The sequence below is a fragment of the Protopterus annectens genome, chromosome 3.part0 (genome assembly GCF_019279795.1).
Source record: "Protopterus annectens isolate FY-2018-M chromosome 3.part0, PAN1.0, whole genome shotgun sequence".
In the NCBI taxonomy this organism is placed as follows: domain Eukaryota; kingdom Metazoa; phylum Chordata; order Ceratodontiformes; family Protopteridae; genus Protopterus; species Protopterus annectens.
In genome coordinates this window covers 629,385,474-629,406,905 of record NC_056731.1, presented here as the reverse complement: position 1 = coordinate 629,406,905, position 21,432 = coordinate 629,385,474, and the positions used below count along the sequence as shown (strand labels likewise).

Here is a 21,432-nt window from a genome sequence, read left to right as displayed (position 1 = left end):
TTTTTTATTTTTATTTTTCATGAATAATGTGCTCCATGTATTTTCTTTTTATTCTAATTGTATGCATCTAGTGCAATGCTGTTGTGTCTTTCGGCTTATCCCGGTTAGGGGTCGCCACAGCGGAACTCTGGTCCGCTAATGTTTGGCAGTGGATTTTTACGTGCCGAGTTACCAGCCCTGATGCACAACCTTCAACGAAGGTACGCCCATTCATGCATGCCTCCACACAGAAGACGCTCTAGCTGAGAATCGAACGGGACAACGTCTTGCTGTGAGGCGACAACGCTACCACAGCACCACTAGTGCAATATATACCTTTTATAAAGTTATTTTAGGCATTATAAATCCCAGTAAATGGAGGGTTTTAACATTTATAAAAAGGAAGACAAGAGGAATATATCATAAACCACGCAGACAGGATGGATTTTCTGTATTCAGCATTCATAGAAACTACAGTAGTCACTAGCTGAAGCAATTCTCCTCACAAATTCAGGCTTACCATAAACCCTGGATCAGAACTGTGGAACAAGGTGTATTATTTCCTACTTTACATTATTACAGCAATCAAATTTTATTCTGTTACTTATATAAACTACACTGTGCCTTTTCTGTATGAGCAATGCAAAATAAATATTTTATCACATTGCATTTCTGCTGAGAAACAAACTACAGTTTTTTGCAAAAATAACATGCACATTTTTTGTTATGCAAGTGTAACACATACAGTATTCATATGTAATGCAGTACTAGTTACTGCTTAACTATGTGACAGCTCAGTTACTGGTTCTTACCTTAGGGTTTGAAGACTGGGATGGTTTTTCAATGCTTTTGCAAAGCTAATGACCCCTGCATCTCTGATCTCATTACCCCACATTCTGTAGTACAAGGTCAAGGGTTGGGGAAGGAAAAAGAGATGATGTGCATTACAGAGTCTCCAGACGGTAACAGTAAATGTATGCAACAGAAATGTCAGCAAATTCAAATATAATAGATTTTCTCCCATTCTGTGGACAGCAGTTTAAGTAATAAATTGATATGCGGTAGTATTCTGTCTACAGTCTGACAATCATAGCTTACATTAGCCAGTAGAATATTTTCAGTAAGTAAACAATCCATTGTGTGTCATCCTGTAAAATGCTATCATGCTGAAAAGAAAATTCATTTTAATGCATTTTAATAATGCATGATTACGGGCCTTTTAATAGAAGACACTTCAACAAAAAGACACAAGGAAATGTAAACTTTGTTAGCAGATACTGACTGCCTTGGTCGGTCTACCTTATCCTCAGATTTCCGCTACATAATGGATAAACTGACAATGCAGGCTAACTTTTGTAATTCTTTTTCTTATTTGTTTTTAAAGTTGCCTTTAATCTGTCTTATGCCATTTTAAATTCTTCTACCAGTTTTGATGTAATCACCTTCTTGGGGAGGCTGTTCCATGCATCACTACTGTCTTTGTTACAAAATGTATGCATAACATTACTCCATTATCACAGTTAGAGAATGGTTATTCGTGGATATAATGAGTGCAGATTCCAGCCTGGTTCTTTTTATAAGTTTATAGGTTCATCAGTTAGTACTAGACAATCAATCTGCAGACAATTACAAGCCTAACCAAAAACCCAGATTCAGAAGTTCCACCCAACCACAGAGAGGGCAACAAGACTCAACTGGGCAAAACTTTAGGCTGCCCCTCCTAGTTATCTAGGTTTAGCTTGAATGTATCAAGCACGATATTTTACTAGACATGTACTGGATGTTTACATCAGGGGTGGGGTGGGATGGGGGTATGCTGTGATAAGAATCTGTCATGAAAATGTGTCTTATTTATCTGCTGATGAAGATTTAGTTCCTTTAACATGGTGTTTGAGGAACCATTTGTCCTGTGAAGCAATAGTTGTTAAAAGAGCATTGAGTCTTTCGTGGTTAGAAGGGCTGACACAGATCTCCAAGGAGGGATCTATAAGAGACTGATAACTAAGATTTTTGAGGTCACTGCTCTTTTCAGCTGTGAATCTTTAAGGGCTCTCAAGTTGAGTGATACATTTAGACAAATGCATGCCAAAAAGTACATTATATTCAATAATGGTTCTGATGTCATGAGTAAAGAGGGAGTTAAGATTTCTTTGGATCTAGAAGAGGTGTCTTTGAACATTATATGACCCTGATAGAAGGTCTTCTGAACTACACCAGAGAGATGATCAAATGATTATTTATCAACAAGAGTGTCTCCTTAAGACAGTGTTTGATTGGAGTGATGTGTCACCTGTATGGTATCTGAAAATGTTTTCTTTACCAAAATGAAATATACTGCATTTTCTCACATTTAATTTGAGACCATTGTCCTTCCACTAATTTTTAACATAGAATAACCCATAATGGAGCAACTGTGAGGCACTGGAAGTTCAAATAGCAGCAGCTGATTTGTAGTCATCTACAAATTTAAATAACCATAGGTCAGGAGTGTTGGCCTGAAGGTCTGAGAAACAGATGCCAAATAGGAGAGAGCCCAACATTGAGCCCTATGGTACACCACTGGCAACTTCTTTTATTTTCAGAAGTGACACCACATGGGTTCTGTCAGTTAACCACTTAGCTATCCACCGCACAGCATAAGGATTTATATTCAGATTTACAAGTCTGTCAATGTCCTTCACCAGGCCCAGATATGCTAAATGTACTGCATAGCTGCTCTCCACTGCTACAGTTACTTTTTCAAAGAAATTAATAGGCTTAAAGATGCAGGACCTTTATTTGACAAAGATGAATTAATGACGTACTAGAGTTAAAAGATTTTAAATGCTCACATTTATGGGATCTGAGATGAGTGACAGTATAGATCTATTTTTGATGATAGAAACTTTGTTTTCCGAATGAAATCCATCACTATGTTTACCAGGACATTTTACATATTATAATACTCGAAAAAGAAAAAAAGGAGGTGGCATTTCTGTTTATAAGAATGAAAAGTTAGTATCTAACCTAATAAATAAGACTATGGAATTTGAAATTATGTCTGTAAATATTTACTTTAATAGCTTCCTGTTTAGGTATAGTGTGATTGACTTTAGATAAAAAGTAATTAGTCTGCTGTAAAAACAGAAATAATGGGATCAAATCATTATAGTGTGTCATGGAGCTGTCTTCTTCCTGCATTTTTAAGAAGAAAGATAATAAGAGACGTTGATTTTATAGAACTGATTTTATAAAGGTTAATGAAGAATTAAAGAACTGGAACTAAATGGAAGTCTTTTGCTTGGGTGATACAGCCACTGGATGAGATCAGCTCTATGCTTAGATGCACCAACTTATTCTACAACATGTTCTTTTAGCACCAGTAAAGTCTTTAGATATTAAAGCTCCTTAGTGGAATAGGACATTAGATAGGTTAATAAAAGAAGTAGGTTCCTTTGGAGGAAATTTAGACATCATCTCAATGAGTGTAATAAATGTAGGTATAAACAAGCTAGATACAGGTTTCAGAGACGTATGAGGCAGCTTAGTCTTAACTATGAGATGAATGTTTCTAAACATAATGTATATAATGAGAAATCATTTTATAAGCATTTGAAATAGTATAAATGCAAGAATATTGGTTATAATATTATGCAGGATATTATGTTATTTAGTTGATTTGTTCTTAGCTACAGTAGTTATATCACAGGATGATAATTATACCAATGATGTATGTTCATTTAATCAGGTTGGAGTGTGTCTCAATGTTTTCAGATAGCAATCTGAGTATGTTGGAAAATACTAACCCTACCTCTGCTGCTGGTCTGAACGTGTTTACTCAATATTTTTGAAGTCTATTATTTAAACTATATACCTTGTTTATTACAACTTTTCAAAGATCCCTGGAAACAGGATATGTTCTGAGTCTGTAGAAGGAGGCACTAATTATTTTGTACCCAAAGGTGGGGATTTATCTGGTATTGAAAATTATAAGCAAATTAGTTTACCATAAATACTGAGAAAGTGCTTAAAGAGAATTATTTCTAAAGATATATTGAACTCATTAGGTCTAAAAAGGATACCACTCAACATGGTTTTACTGAGGGGACAGCTTATATGACAAATTCATTTGTCTTTTTACCAACCATTATAGGAAGCATTAGGTAATGGGATGCAGGTAGATGTCATGTGTTTGGATATGGCTAAGGAGTTTCATACCATCCCCCATAATACTCTCTATGATGATAGACTATGATTTGAATCAATTTGTTATAAGATAGGTGAATAACTGGTTATGTTATAGATCTAGTAGGGTAAAATTAGGAAATACTTTCTCTGCCATTATAATTAATTATTTTGGTGTCCCTCGGGGATCTGTTTTGGGCCAGTCTTTTTATGACATCTTTTCCACCCTTGAAAAGGTTGTGGTTAAGTAAGTATGCTGATGACTGTAAAATAAAGTAAGTAATTATGCATATTGAGGAGCAGAGTATATTATAGAGGTGTATGGATGAATTATTTTGTTGGGTAATCATTAATAATATTGAGTTTAATCTGAAAAAGATATGCATTGTACATTTTGGTTGGAATAACCTAATGTTACCTTTACTCCATGAATATTTTTTTACAGAAGACGGTAACCAATATTAAAGATTTGGGAATGAAGACTGATAGTAAGTTACATTTTGAGTCACACCTAATGGATGTTATCAGAAGGTGTTACTATGAAGTAAGCAGCATTTTTAGAATTATTGTTAGCTGGGATAGTGAAGTAATATGACCAATTTCTAGACCGGTGATAGATTATGGTGAGACTGTATGTACATATAGTTCCTTATAGACTGAAGGACTGGAAAGGACACAGAAGAATTTTACATGGCTAATTAAAGGTTTGAGGGGAAACACATATTGTAATAGACTGAAGTAGATACCTCTATTTTATATTAGATATGGATTATCAAGAGGAGATTTAATTGTTATGTACAAATATAGACATTCAGAGAGTTGTAGGGCTAATGTGGGTGTATTTCTAGGATAAATCATCAGCAAGTAACTAGAAGAGGTGAATGCATAGTGGAAACATGTATGTGAAAAACAAAGTTTATGCAAAATTCATTTAGCTTTAGAGGTTATTGCTGGTAAATTTGTTGCCTCATTAGGATTAGAAAGTGGTTGTCTATCTCTTTATTTAAACAGGGATTGGACAGTTTTTTGGGTGAAAGGGTATTTGTTTGATTCCAGACTTGTCAGATACAAACACTTAGAAGGACCTTAAGGCCCTATGTTTGCATATTAAAACACTAAACATTGAACATTGAACTATTAAAACACTAAACATTGAACATTGAACATAATATTTTCCATAGCTTTACATAGCAGGATTTTGAGACTAATGGGTCTAAGTTACCAGGGTCTGTGGCTATCCCACCCTTATATAATGTCATTACAGTAGCTATTTTCCAGGCATCAGGAAAAAAAACTAGTGGAGAAGCTTAGACAGGGGTTCATATTGGCAATATCTGACAATAATAATCAAGCATCCTGGAATATTATCACGGATGAAGTATTCTTAGCTTTTGAGAGGGACGAGAGACCTTCTTTCATAGTAATTAATGGGGGTGGCTGGGCTTATGGAATCTGTGGAATAGCTGTCACTGTGGGTGGAGTAGAATTTGAACTAAATTTGTCAGTGATGATGATAGTTATTTCCTTTGGGTCAGAGTCTGAAGTATTATTGTGGACTAGCTCGAAACATTGTTGGGCATTAGTTCTTAATTTTCTGACATGGTTAAAGAAAATTTATAGTCAGCTTTGGTTTTAGTGGCTATTTTAATTTAATACTCAGTTCTGAGTTCCCTCATGATTCACTTGTGCTACTTACTAGTTTCTGTAAGTGTGCTCTTAAGTGGGGAGGTTAGATGAGACCTCTTATTAACTGTGGCATGTTCAAAAATGTTAAAATACATATGAAGGGGAAACTTTGCAAATAAACACCTTTAGGACAACATGTGAACTATCAAGGGGTAATTGTTTAACTTTAGGGATCATATACATTGCTATTTGATCAAGCCATCCAGCATTCTATACAGGAAAGATTGAGCGGCAGTTCAGAAAAAGAATTTGTTCATAGGTTCATAGGTAGGTACTAGGCTATCGGCCCTGGGGCCTATACAAGCCCAGCCAAAAAGGTACCCTGGCTTTTGCCACCCAAGAAAATTATTTTCCTGTGCCACTGTTGAGCAGAGCCACAGATGTGATCCCCGGGGTGAATTTCCTATTTTCCATCCAATCAAGATTTTTCTTGAACAGTGCTAATGAGGAGCTTTGTTTGATATAGATAAGTAGTTTATTCCAGAGTATGGGAAGTCTCTGGGACAGGAATCTATCCCTCCAGCATGTTCTGTTTATTGTGGTGACAAGGTTTAGGTCCCTAGAGAGTGTAGCTTGGAGGGATTGGGATTTCTTTAAGTGGAGCATGTCCAACAGCTCTGGGTTTGACATAGCTTTGCATGTTAGGCAGAGATCACCTCTGAGTAAGTGATATGTGACGGAGTAAAGCTGGAGTTTTTGAGACGGTCTGCGTAGGGCATCTGTTTGAGGCCGGTAATCCTCTTTGTGAGGTATTTCTGCAGCCTTTCCAGTTGTTGTAGATGTCTTGTGAGGTACATACCAAAAGGGGCTTTGTACTCAATAATGGGTCTAATGAGTGATGTGTAGAGGGGATCAATGACCTCTTTTTTTCTGGATGAGAAACCTTTTGTGATGAGGTGTGCCACATAGAAGGATTTCCTGACTACTGTGGCAATGTGATTATCAAAGGACAGACTACTGTCCACCTGTATCCCAAGGTCTCTTATCACACTTTCGGTGTTAAGTATTCTACCGCCTATGTTGTAGTTCATGCGTACAGAGTTTTTACCAAAGGGGATGACAATGCACTTTTTGGCATTGAGCTTGAGGCCATGGCTTTGACACCAGGCATCTGTCTCAGTGAGCCCCTTTTGTAGGATGTCCACATCATTAGGAGTGTCGATTATAGCTCCTAGTTTGCAGTTATCTGTGAACTTCATTAGCCAAAGACCTTCTGTGTTAGCGTGTACTTCAGAGAAGTAGATACCAAACAAGAGGGGACTCAGGACTGAACCCTGTGGTATTCCACTTGTCACTGGTCTGAAGTCGGATTTGGAGTCTGCTACTTTCACACTGTGGGTTCTGTCAGTGAGCCAGTTGGCCATCCATCTTGTAACATAGGGATTTATACCTAGTTTAGTGAGTTTATCTATAATTCCAGAGTGGAGGATGGTGTTGAAAGCCTTGGCAAGATCTAGATAGGCTGTGTGAACCACCTTACCCTTGTCAATGGCTTTAATGACTGCTTCAAAGAAGTCTATCAGGTTTAGGAGACATGATCTGCCTTTTACAAACCCGAACTGGGTGGGGTCCAGAGTTTGGAGATTACCAATGTCTTTGTTAATAAGTTTCATGATAATACATTCCATGGCCTTGCAGACCAGGCTCGTCAGGCTAATGGGGCAGTAGTTCCCAGGGTCCATGGTGGCTCCCCCTTGTGGAGTGGGATAACTGTCGCTGTGTGCCATTCAGCAGGCACAAAGCCTGAGGTGAGGCTATGATTGAACATGGTACTTAGGTGGGGTGCCAGTTCATTCTGTAGTTCATGTAGAACGCAGCCTGGGATGTTGTCTGGTCCCATGGATGCTGTGTTCTTGGCTTTGGAGAGTGTGGTTTTTACCTGTGCAGCTGTGATTACAGGAACTTTGCATTCTTCCAGTATAGAGATGGGCTCTTTAGGGGGTGAGAGTGGGGTAAAGTTAGCACTGAACCTATCTGCCAGGATGTTGGCAATATCAGTAGGTTCTGTATATTTAGTGCCATTGTGCTGTAACTCAGAGCAGATCTGAGTGTTGCCATTGAGATTCTTGACATAGCTATAGAATGCTTTGTGGTTGTCTTTAGAATCAGTGGCAATTTTGTTTTCGTAGCTAGCTTTGGATGATTTTATCTGGGATCGCAGCTTCTTACTGAGGCTGACCAGGGAGCTCCTCCACTCATGGGATCTTACTCCCTTTTGCAACAGCTTCTTCCTTCTGTTGTACAGTTTGTTTATGGCAGGGGACCACCAGATTGGCTTCCTTTTTTGGGGGATAGCGTCTTGGTTCTGTTTGGGATAGCATGATCCATGCACTCATGTAAGTGCTTATAAAGTGCAATTGTGTAGGATTCAGTAGTCATAACTGTATTGTCCATCTGCATGGGTGTCATGAAGTTCACCACTTCTGTCTTAAGAAGCATGAAGTTGGCTTTGGAAAATTTTTTTACCATGGTTTCCTTAATGGGGGGTGGGGGCAGGATGTGGATATCTAGGGAAATTAGCTTATGGTCAGATCGGACCAATGAGGCATTGACTTCAGGTGTGGAACACCGGTCACTCATGTTGGTAATGACTAGATCTAGGATATTGTTGCCCCTGGTGGGGGTGTGGATAAGCTGATCCAGGGCATTGGTGTTTATGAATTCCAGAAAGCGTTGAGTGAAGGAGTTGGTACATGAGTAGTTTTGTTTGGTTGAACCCTAATATTTTCCAGTACATCAAGAAAAGAGGAGTGGGGATCCTGGGGCATGGTGGGTGATCTGTAGCAAGCTACAATTTGGATTGCAGTTTTGCCCAGAGTTAGTTGCACTTGGATAACCTCAGCTGCATTATGCTGAGCAACTAGCCTGGAGGTGTGGATATCCTTAATGAATATGGACACACCTCCACCTTTGGTGTTCCGGTCCAGATTACATGGCCAAAAAGTGTGGTATGAGTTATAGCCTGGTAGTGCAGGGGTGCTCTCTGGAGCCTTGAACCAGGTCTCAGTCACTGCACAGATATCAATGTTCTCCATTTTAAGGAGTGCCTCGAGTGAGTGCATTTTGAGATTTAGACTTCTAGCATTGAGTAGCATCACCCTCAGTTTTTGCTTGCCTGTTCCTGTTATAGTGGTGAATTTGTCATTTGAACCTTGCCTAAAGAAGGCACTATAGGGGCGGCAAGAACCTTAGCCAGTATCCGGAATCCTAGAGGTGACAGGTGCAGGCCATCTCTGGCAAAGAATCATGGTCTGTTGACCATGTCATCCCAGGCAGACAGATACTGGATCCCTTTAGAATGGCATCAGAAGGTTAGCCAATTGTTGAAGTCAATTATTTTGTCCTTGTACTGCAGCATCATTCTGGGTGATGGCAGAATGCTACTCAGGGCTAGGTTCATACCTGCCTGGGCTGCAAGATCAGAGAGCTCTTCCATGTCTCTTTTCATGTAGTCCAGGGAGGTATGTCTCAGGTCATTCACACCAACATGGACAATGACAGAGTCATATTTGTACTTGTTGTGGAGTGACCTGAGTGCGTGGGTTATGTGGCGGATCTTGGCACCCGACAGGCAGCTGACAGTAACCTTCTCCTTGTTTAGCCTGGTGAGTGGGACATCAGTGTGCTTGACTATAGAGTCACCTATGACTAGTGTGTTGGGTACGTTGTTTTGCCTTATTGGCTGTGGATGAGTGGCACACTGAGTCTGCGGGCTATGTGTCATTTGGGTTGTGTTGGGGGATGGAGGTTGCTTGTGTTTCTGCTTTGGTGGTCTCTGTTGCTTAGACAGATTATTATTGAGAGCCTCTGTGAATGTTTTTGTGTTTCTGTGTGTGGATTTTGGTGGTGTAGATTTAGCGAGCATGCATAAGACATAAACACAGCTAATGTGAAGAATGTATTATACAAACATTCTGTTCAGTGTATAGGGTATAACAAGATTAACTTTATGATTATTAAGAAGGTCAAGATCAAATGTTGTGATGGGAAATGGGAGACCAAACTTGAAGACAGAAAGCTTTTATGGTAAGTGAAAACTAATGCAAGTGTATCATTAGGGTTGAATGATTATATATCTATAAAACAAAGACATACATCTGGAGTATTTCTCCCTGGGCCTCTGCTGAAAATTGGCTTTTTTCCAAATCAGACTTTCCCAGTAAACAAATGTTAAATAAAACAAATGTTGAAAATGAAATCAACAAAACTTTAATTTATTGTATTATTAACAACATCTAGACTGTACTCTTGGTTTTCTTATACTGATTTTGTGACACTTTCAATATATTTTTAGCATGAACTGAATCAATTGTAGTTAATGTATTGTATGTGTATATAATAGATTGAACTTTCTTTTAAAGGCGATGATTTAATATATGATCTGGATTTTTATAAAAGGGGAGGGTGCTTTTTTATGTTCCGATGAAGTCCCATTAATATAAAGTAGGGACAAAAGTGCTAAACAATGTTAGCTGTGAAAAAAACATTGGATTTTATTTTATTTTTATGCTGGAGATTTTATTGATCTACATACTCCATTTCTGTAGTCCTTCAAGTTCTTGTGTTTTTGTTTTTTGCTGTTTGACTTGTTTTTAGTAAATTGCCATCTTGGTTTGGTTATTTCTATGATATAGCCCATTTCATTGAGGTACTAGCACCATATGCTGATCCCACGCTGAAATAAAGGCCCCACCTTGTGAACTGTTGTATCACTCCATCAGTTGCCAGGTGGTCTGTAATTGACAGGGTATCATCTACAATATGTGTGCAGGTGATCCAGGCAGTTATCATGGCACTCACACATGGATCATCTTTGACCTGTGGCAGTACTTTGCTAGGAGGGACTTCCTACAGGGCATCTTGCTGGTGATGCTGGATATGCCCTAGAACTCTATCTTATGACATCCATAAGATATCCACAAAATCAAACAGACCAGGGGTATAACCATGCCCACTCGCAGACAAGGAACATTATTGAGTGAGAGCATGGGCTGTTGAAGATATGCTTCTACTGTCTGGATTCATCAATGCCCTATAGTATGGACCTAAAACTGTGCAAAAATAGTATCACTGTGTGCAGTAAGGAAGACGTTCCAGTGAGGTAGACACTTGCAGGAAGAGCAGTTACTCAGCACACCAGGGAGTGGAGACTGAGTCAAATGAGGACTAATTGGAAAAGCCAGCAGCAGAGGATGATCATGCCAGATATAAATGGGCCCAGAATCCAGGGGCAGTGGCATGCACATAACTTTAGAACACAGCAGCCAAGAGAAAAACATATATACTGCACTAAAACTGATGCATGCGAAACCAATACCAGACCATGCTTACCCATACATAGACTGGCTACGCTGTGCATCAGACATAGGCAACCCAAATTACAATGTACAAAGGGCAGAGCACACTTATTATCATGTGCACAGGTAGGGAAGGGCACAAAATAGTGCATGCCTTATTATCATTTGCACAAGTAGGGAAGGGAACACAGGAGTGCATGTCTTATCATTTGCACAGGTGGGGAAGGGCACACAGGAGTGCACGTCTTATTATCATTTGCACTAGTAGGGAAGGGCATACAGAAGCGCATGCCTTATTATCATTTGAACAGTTAGGGAAGGGCAGACAGGAGTGCTTGTCTTATTATCATTTGCATTAATAGGGAAGGGCACAGAGGATTGCATGTCTTTCACAGGGAAATGTATGTGTGCCAAGAATTATGAATGTAAAGCATGCTGTTTGTGACCTGTCAGTGTTGGGAAGGGGGCTTTAATGTAAACCTCTTCACAACGTGCCTGACATTGGAAGTGTGCATGTGCACATGTGTGATGTACTGGGGCTGTGGTGCTATGACTTTGGTTCTACTGGGACACTACCTCAGCAGTACTTGCAATATTTTGGCTTGACTCATTGCATAGGTCCATACCATTCATGCCCCTGCGTATGGCAGTTGGCTTGACAGGAGTTGCAATGGACATACCTCAACTATAGCTAGATGTTTGTGTTATGTGACCATAAGTGACATCTGCTATGAGATGTGCCACTGTCATGACTGCCATAAACACAGGGACGTCCTCTCCTGGGTATAAATACCTCCATAACAGATGAAGTCAAGGAAGAGCTAGGAATGCGGGTCATCCATGGCCATGATGGCTACTAACTAGCTGATAACCAGCTCATGGACTGCCCCTCAACCCTGACAGGTGATCCAAAGAGGACATTGCATGTGCCAGTATGTGAGTGTGCTTATCCAGACAATCATATTTATGGGACATGCACTCCTGTAGGTCATCACACACACTCTACATCACACTCACTAACTGTGCCATGACTGTAGTAGAACTAGCCTGTGCCTTGTGATGGCCCTGCACATACACTGAATTGCAGTCATTGACAGCCCGACTTAAAGGTGAGAGTAGTAATCCCTTGTGCGGATCTCTCTGCCTGTGGCTGCAAGGAACATATTCTGACGTGTCTATTAGGGGTCAGCACAGTTCCCTGACTATAGTGTTCCTGTTAACCTGTCCTTCCTGTGTGGTCTAGGTATCCTGGGTATCCACAGGCACAGAGGCTATGCCCATAGTCTGCCTGGGGGATGCAGTGGCCACATTCCCTGTGTCCAACCCACACTCTCTGCACTCCCTGACTGGGCCAGCTTATCCCTGCCAGCACTATCAGAATTTAAAGATCCTCCAAAATTAGGCAGCTCAATAAAGAATCACCTACAAATATACCAAAGCACAATATCCTGAGTTAAGAATGACCAAGCAGCAGAAGTATAAAGGAAATTGTGATGTACAAATATTAACATGATAGCAATAAATAATTTATTTGAATACTGTGTGCAGATGGCTGAGGAAGTGGAATTTCTGATGTACCTGAATACCAAAAATCAGACAGCTGTTATCATTTGGACAATGACCAAGAGGTACAAAGAAATTACAAGCAGATTGTCTTAGCATGTGGCCCAGCTCTGTGTCAACATCCAGCACCATGTTGTGGGACTGTGTGGAGGTGTCACTGCCTCTGAGAGATACCAGGAATGTCTCCAGCTCCATAAGAGGTGGTTCACTCAACAACCTCCCCCATTGACCCACATTCATGTGTCAGGGATGAAACTCTTTGTTTGGAAACTCATGTTATATCATTAGCACTATGGTACATCACCTCATAACTGAGAAGATGGCCACCTATGGCACTGATGTCTGGCAGCACATCTTCCAGGGCACGGTCCTAATAGGGCTGGTCAATGGAAGATAAAGAGCTGTGGGCCATGGAGAGAGAAGACCATGGTAGCACCTCATTCTCTACATCTTAGAACTTTGGCTTATGGGTAGACTTCTCTGCAGAGCCCCACATTGTGCTCCTGTTTCCGCTGTTTTAGGCATTGCTATGTTGGTGTTAAAAACAGTAGCATTGCAAGTCTTATCCTTGCATGACCATGCAAAATCTTTAAATCACTAGGCTCCCCCATGGCCATATAGCATGCTGCTTGTGTAGCTGACAATTATCTATCTGTAGCCACACTCTTTAATTAATGTCAGGCACATAGGTTTTCTGAGCAAATGTCTGCACCAAAACAATACCCATATCATTGCAAATGACCAAGTGACATGACTGTTTCTCTCGGGGTTAAAATAGTTTTGCAAATGACATGTGTAATGTGTACATCAGTCAAATGTATATAATGAAAATGGCATTAGAAGCCCAGCAAGAATGTTTGGAACTGTATTCTGAGTATGTGCTGCGGAGTGAGTCTCCCATTATGTTTAACAATCTGTCAGCCCAATAAGTGCTTTATCCCTGCAATCCACCTCTCAATACACCTTCCCAAAACATTTACAAGTACAGGCAAAGTGTCTGTTATTATGTTGATAAGTTTAACAGCATCATCAGCATCTGATGAAGTCCTGTTTGAGTGAGGATGAAAGATCTAAATAAATGTCCTTTTTTATACCTTATATTTTTGTTGGAAAGTTCCTTGGACTCTGGCTCTAGCATTATTTTTATTTGAAGGTTTGTTTTTACTATAACTCTACACTTGTGTTTTTATCCCAAGTATATTAGGTGTAACTGAATAATATGACAAGTACATATCAGCTTTATTTTTCATTATATTTTTCTCTCCTTCACCCTCTTTCTTCCTATCCTTTTTATTGCATACATTTGTTGTGTTTATTATTTTGTCTCTCTCCATTTATTTTATTATTATATACAGCAGTATCAAGATCTGCACCCATCTCTCAAGCAAAGCCTGTTGGCCCCTCACAGGTGGGCAGTAACAGTTCCAACACCATCACAACCATCAGAAGCTCCCAGCACATCTGGGTTGAAGCCTTGCCACAGTCTCTTCCACACCTTTTGCCCTACCTGTACCAGCCACTACAGGTAGCTCTGCACTGGATGCTGGAAATGTTGTACCCACTGATTGTAGTGCCAGTGGAGGTGACATTTTTTTCACCCACTGGCAGCTGACAGACATTGTGGGGGAGATAACTAACAAGTGGTTAGATGCCAAAATCAGCCAGATGGAAAACCTCTTCTGGCAACACTATGAGTCACATCTCTGTCCAGCTCTGTCTCCACCATCTGTGACAGGGCTCAGCTGTGATACAACCATAGGTGGTAAGTAAGTTCTGACTGGATCTAAGCTGGCAGTGACTTCAGGTGCAGAACTCTATCCTGTGCCCCACACTGGTGTCTCGCCCCCTTTTGTGTTATTTCCCACTTATTTTTCTTGAACGATCTTCCCTTCACTATTGTCTTCCTTCTGTTTGTGACATGTCTCATTCACCATTGTGGTCCCCCCTCCCTCATTGTGTTACCATCCCCTGTCAGTGTTGTCTGTCTTCTCTTGCTACCTAACTCTGTCACCTTTCTCTTACTTCCCTTCCCTCCTTTCATAACGTTTTCTCTTTATGGATGAAAGATGAGCAACTGTCCTGCAAAACAATATCAAATGCTTCTTTCTCACCGCTTTTCTGCTCAGTCCTTAGTTAAACACCTTCTGTTCTACTCTCTGCTTTCTTCTTCTTTTCCGATTTACACTTTTTAGTCTGTTTAAACACATCTCACACATGCCCATGTTGGTCTTCTAAATATGTGTGTGGTAGGTTGCAAAGACCACTGCTGAATCCCATGTACAATGATGAGCACTTGCATAGCTAATTGTATAGTGCAGAGCTAACCAGCCATGTTTCAAACCTCCAGCTATCATGTATAATCACTATCATGCACTACTTATATTGGCATTGCCCACTGCTAGACATGCACACATAAGCTTATAGCGTCTCTATTACATTATCATACGATTAAAATAGCGAACACTATTTCACCATACCGATAATGTCTAAACCACAAAATATCGAACACACGGAACAGCGAATTTTTTCCCAGGGAAACAATTCGCTGCTCCGCAAAAAAAAAAATAAAATAAATAAAAACACTTAAACACAAAGATAAGTGGGGGGCTTCGCCTCCCACACCCCCCTACTTAAATATACCAACTCCGAGATTGCACCATAGTAGAGGAAATGGCAAAGTTCCTAAGACGGCCCAACAAATTTTTTCCCTGGAAAAAAATTTTATGTTCCGTGTCTTCGCTATTTTGCCATTTTGACAGTATCAGATCGACTAAATAGCTTTTGTTATTTAGTCCATTTGATACACTAATATAGACCCAGCTTATAAGCTGAGCGTCATTGTGTAGTAGTTGACACACTTGAAATAAGGTATGACCATCAGGTTGTGTTAACCTCCTTCCCCCCATAACATTTGTGTCAGTCACTGTTTGAGTCTTTGTACTATCTCTTGCTGCATGTTTTGACCCCACCTATCCAAAAAGGCTTTTTTTCATATGTCCCCAGAGCATTGATGAAGATATGATTATCTTCTGGACTGAAGCTGACTCTCCTGTGCTTTGGTCCCTGTTGCAGCAACATTTTCTAACCTGCAAGAATTTCACCTTCCTCACATGAATTTAACTTCAAGCAAGTATGTGTCACATATGTCACTGCATAATTAAACAAATGTACCACAATTACAGTGAAGCATTAGTTTTGAGTTCTGGGATTGTCTATTCTGTGCTTTGATATCTCTGTTATAAAAAAACATCTGTCACAGTCTTAAAATGTATCCCTATAAGTGTGTGTCACAGTGTTTGTTAATTAATTGGTCAAGTATGTCATGTTTAGTTAAATGAAGGAGGGCTGTAGTGTGGTCCTGGGCATTTCCCATTGACAGTGACCATTGGCTGCAGTATGCCACTTCAGAGATGTGACACTACTGAAAATAGCACCTTGCACATTCCAAAGTCTTTTAGGTACAATCTGACAAATATTGTAATATTTCATCTTTTGTAAATCAGAGTCTAATTCTGATCAGCTCACAATAAATTGCAGTGCTGAAAATGGTGGACTGCAGCAGGTTGGAATATGTTGGGGAGGATTTGAGAAGTTCGCGTGTAAATGGGGCTCAGTCACACTGAGTTCTGTGAGTCACACTGTAGCATACACATATAATCATTCTTATTGGTGTAGCTGCATTTGTATTGCTGTGGTTGAGCTGCATTTTGCTCATGTACATTCAAGTGCATCATTTGAGTCTCAGTTGAACTCCAGCATGCTATACTTTGTGGTTGTAGTGCATGCATTTCTATGCTTGTCTGTACCCAGCCCTCATCTGCTCAGGCTGTAGGATTATTACTTGTCCTTCTTCACACAGCACAGTGCACATAAAAGAGGAGCTGCATTTTGTAGTGCACATTTCCTGTGATTTCCATGCAGATTTTTTTTCCTGTGAAGACACTGTTGTTCTTAGTAATAATTTACTATATGTGAACACCCTTAGAAATATGTGAAGCAGAACAGGAATATCAAATTCCACAAGGGTTAGCATTTATTTTAGCCAAAAAAAGTTCTTTAATTGGTAGTGGATGTGGGCATGGCCTGTTTTGATAGGTGTAATTATACAAACCTTTTCCCCCTTGATCATTTTAATAGGTTCATATCCCTGGATATCTGCGATCCCCTATCCATTGTAAGATTTTCCTGAACAACAAGGCCAGCAGGTGCTCTGCCTCTTTTGTTCCACAGCATAGAGTCTCAGTCTCTGGGAATCTGTCTCTCAGCCGCTCCTATTAATACTGTGTGTCAGGTTTAAAGTCTCCGCCCTTGTGGTTCTGAGGGATCTATGGGCCATTATATGGCATGCACAGGTCACCTCTGAGAGCAGGTATATGACTGAATAGAGCTGAGTTCTTTCAGTCGGGCAGCATAAATCCTTTTGGTTGAGGAACTTGGGCTTGGGGCCTTTGCTGCAGCTGCAGGTCGGGTCAGGGTAATGGGCATTGTACTCAAGGTCAATCGAGTGGTGAGATGGGAGTGTGGGGGGACCTTGATTGACCTAGATGTGAATCATGAATTGATCAGGGCAATGGGCAAGGTTTTCCCTTTTACTTTTCCTAAGCATGTCATAACATGAAGGTCAAACCTGTCACTGTCGTCAACCTCCCCCATGACCCTGTCTGTCTGTGCTTCAGTGGATTGTGGATTGCCACTATGGTAGCTAGGTAACCTTTTTTTTCCCTCGACTATGCATATCTTGGCATTTGGCATTTAACTTTTAGGGCCATCTGGTGGCACCAGTTATCGCTGAGGCCCTTCTCTGAGAAGGATCTCTGTGGTGTTTGTGTGTTCATGTATAGCCTAGTTTGCAGTCATCTGCAAACTTTTGTCAGCCATAACCCTCCTGTGTTTGCTGTACTTCAGAAAGTTTTTCAACCTGATGATACCTGAGTGGGTAAGGCTTGGCAGGTCAAAGTAGGCTGGCTAGACTGACTGCATTTTATCATCAATGGCCTTTGGTGACTGTCTCAAAACAACAAAGTTTAAAAAGCATGATCATCTGCTTGACAAAGCCAAAAACTGGTTGGATCCCAAAGTCTGCAGTTCCCTATGTCTTTATTTATATGATTGCAGATAAGGCTTGTCAAGCTAATGGGATGGTAATTTCCAGGGTCGGGTGGAGGCACCGCCTTGGCAAGTGGGACCCCAGTGGGCCGCCAGTCGCCCGCCTGGGCCTCCCCGGGAGGAGAGGCGAGGATTAAACAGCTTAAAACTCTGTTCCAGGGTTTAATTCCTCATTGAGTGAAGCTCAACAGCATGGGGACCACATCGTCTCCCATGGATGCTGTGTTTTTTTTTTGAGAAGAGAGCAGTTCTCACCTGGGTTTGAGATGTTTGGGGCAATCCTCATCTGTATAGATATTCTCCTTTGGGGGGGGGGAGAAGTTTGCACTGAACCTGTCAGCCAGTATGTTGGCAATGTGTGTAGGTTCAGCATATCTTTTTCCCCTAGGTTTCTCTTATAGCTAAAGAAGGCCTTATGATTGTTTTTTTGAGTCTCTTGATTTTTCTCTCAAAATTTGCCTCATCAAAAGGTGTTACCTTTCAGGATTTTTGCTCTATCTTGTAGTGCTCTCAGGCCTTGAACCAGTTTTTCTTGTCACAGCACAGACATCGATGTTCTCCATACTGAGAAGGGCCAATATCCGCCTAGGGGTGGTGACAGGTGCAAGCCGCTTGGCGAAGCAGCTGGCTTGTCCAGCATGTCATCCCAGGCAGAGGTTGTTTATGTGTTGTTTGTGTGGTGTAGGTAACAACCATGCATGGATGAATGGGCTGGACAGAGTGCTATTACACCCTACTGGTGTGGTTCACACTCTAGTTGTCCTTGCTTCACACTTGTGGATCTCCTCCTGAATGTAGTTTTTATAGCCATGAAATCCATTAGAGCCCAGTGTCATGCTACAAACTGGTCCATAAAAAGAGAAAAATGTTCCTCTACCTGTTGCAGGAGTCATTCCTGCAGAAGTTAGAGCAGCCCTCTTGGGGGTGGGGGGTTGGTTGGTGGAGGGGAAAAAGTTGAAATTTGGAAAGAGCTGGGGGATCAGATATCGTCATTGGCAAGAATTATCCTGTCTAGTGAACAATACAGGCACAGGTAAGACATACTGAAGCAGAGGAGGAAGTATCAGCTGACTGGGTAGGTTTCAGAGATACAGGAGAGAAAGTCAGTATTTTATAGTAAATACTATATTTTTATATATTACAGTAAATGATATCTATCTTATATATACATATACATACATACATATATACAGTGGATATAAAAAGTGTACACACCCCTGTTAAAATGCCAAGTTTTTGTAATACGTAAAATATGATGACAATAAATAATTTCAAAACTTTTCCCACCTTTAATGTGACCTATAACCAGTCCAATTCAATTGAAAAACAAATCTGTTATAGGTAAAATATAGCAAATAAAATATGTACAATAAGCTGGTTGCATAAGTGTGCACACCCTTAAATTAATACTTTGTTGAAGCACCTTTTGATTTAATTACAGAATTCAGTTTTCTTGGGTAGGGGTCTATCAGCATGGCATATGACAATATTTGCCCACTCTTCCTTGCAAAAGCCCTCCAAATTTGTCAGATTGTGAGGGCATCTCTTGTGCACACCTCCAAATTTGTCAGATTTGTCTCTTGTGCACAGCCCTCTTCAGTCATCCCACAGATTTTCTGTTGGATTTATGTCTGGGCATCCAAAACTTTATTTGTCTTCTGGTGAAACCATTCTTTTGTTGATTTGGATGTATTCTTCGAGTCATTGTCATGTTGAAAGGTGAAATTCCTCTTCATCTTCAGCTTTCTAGCAGACACCTGAAGGTTTTGGGCCAGAAGTAACTAGTATTTGGAACTGTTCATAATTCCCTCCACCTTAACTAAAGCCCTAGTTCCAATTTATGAAAAGCAACCCCAAAGCATGACACTGTCACCACCATGCTTCACCATGGGGATGGTGTTCTTCTGGTGATGCAAAGTGTTGTTTTTGAGTCAAACGTATCTTTTGGAATTGTGGCCAGAAAGTTCAACCTTGGTCTCATTAGACCATAACACATTTTCTCACATGCTTTTGGGAGACTTGATGCATTGTTTTGCAAATTATTGCCAGGCCTGGATGTTTTTCTGTGAGAAAGGCTTCCATAGCCCAGACATATGGAGAATACGGGAGATTGTCGTGACATGTGGTACATAAGTAGTACTTGCCAGAAATTCACTCTTTCAGTGGTGCTGTAGGTCTCCTGGCAGCCTTCCTGACCAGTTTTTGTCTTGTCTTTTCATCAAGTTTGGAGGGACGTCCAGTTCTTTGCAACATCACTGTTGTACTGTATCTTCTCCACTTTTTGATGCCTGTCTTCACTGTGTTCCATGGTATATCCAATGCTGTGGACGTGTTTTTGTACCCTTTTCCTGAGTGATACCTTTCAACAATGAGATCCCTGTGATGCTTTGTAAGCTCTCCGTGAACCATGACTTTTTATGTAGCAGGCAACTGAGTAAATGTCAGGAAAATCCTACTAAGACAGCTGAACATCATTTGGGGTTAATCAGATTCTCTTTAATTGATGGCAGGTGTGTACCCAAGAAGACTGGATGCTGTAATTAAAACAAAAGGTGCTTCAGCAAAGTATTAGTTTAAGGATGTGCACACTTATGCAACCAGCTTATTGTACATTTTTTATTTTTCATATTTCGTTTTTGAATTGTACAGGTTATAGGTCACATTAAAGGTGGGAAAAGTTTTGAAATGATTTATTGTGGTCTCATTTCTTTATATCACAAAAACCTGGCATTTTAACAGGCGTGTGTACACTTTTTATATCCACTGTACATTACTTGCCCTGGGAATACTTATGTGGTTCGGCATTTTCATTTTCATGATTCTCGTCTTGATGTTTTCACCTTCAGTATTTTGGATTTTCAATCACTCAAAGTAGATCCATACATACATACAGTGTAAATATATATATATATATATATATATATATATATATATATATATATATATATATATATATATATATATATATATATATATATATATATATATATATATATATAGGTTCACTATATAATCTCAAAATTTTGAAATATCGAATTTCAAAATCTCGAGACCATATAGATGAAACCCCTAAATACCGAAAGACCAGAAGTGCGAATTTCAAAATCCTGAACACTACACTAAACATACACGACACACATACACACACCATTGCCCAAAACACAAACACCTCCCCACACCCCCCTACTTAAATATTCTAACTCCAAGGTCGTACTACACAGACAAACACACGGAAACACCACCACACACCTACATTCCCCTCGCACACACACATCACTCACAACACACACTTACACACACACTAAAGCCCCTAACCAACACACTTAAACATAGATACTTACCTGACCTTTCACCTATCCATTCAGAAACGCAGTGCCACCAGAAGTGCTAATCAACTTCGAACTTTAGGATTTATGCTTTTCTGGTTTTCTTTTTTTAGGTAGGTTTAGGCTATATGATCTCCAGATTTTGAAATTCGATATTTCAAAATTTTGAGATTATGTAGGGAACCTATATATATATATATATATATATATATATATATATATATATATATATATATATATAGAATTAACTTGAAAATGTTAATTATCTGTACATTGACATAAACTGCAATGCTTTATGCCCAAATTAATGA

General features: G+C 40.0%; 1 protein-coding gene across 1 annotated transcript in view; it reads right to left on the bottom strand.

Annotated features, from left to right (window-relative positions):
* Window positions 1-21,432, bottom strand: part of LOC122796497 (nucleotide-binding oligomerization domain-containing protein 1-like) — a 636,277-nt gene that overhangs the window by 174,098 nt on the left and 440,747 nt on the right. The window contains exon 7 of the mRNA XM_044065027.1: window positions 792-875. Coding sequence (XP_043920962.1) covers window positions 792-875 — 84 coding nt within the window. The remainder of the gene's footprint in view (window positions 1-791; window positions 876-21,432) is intronic.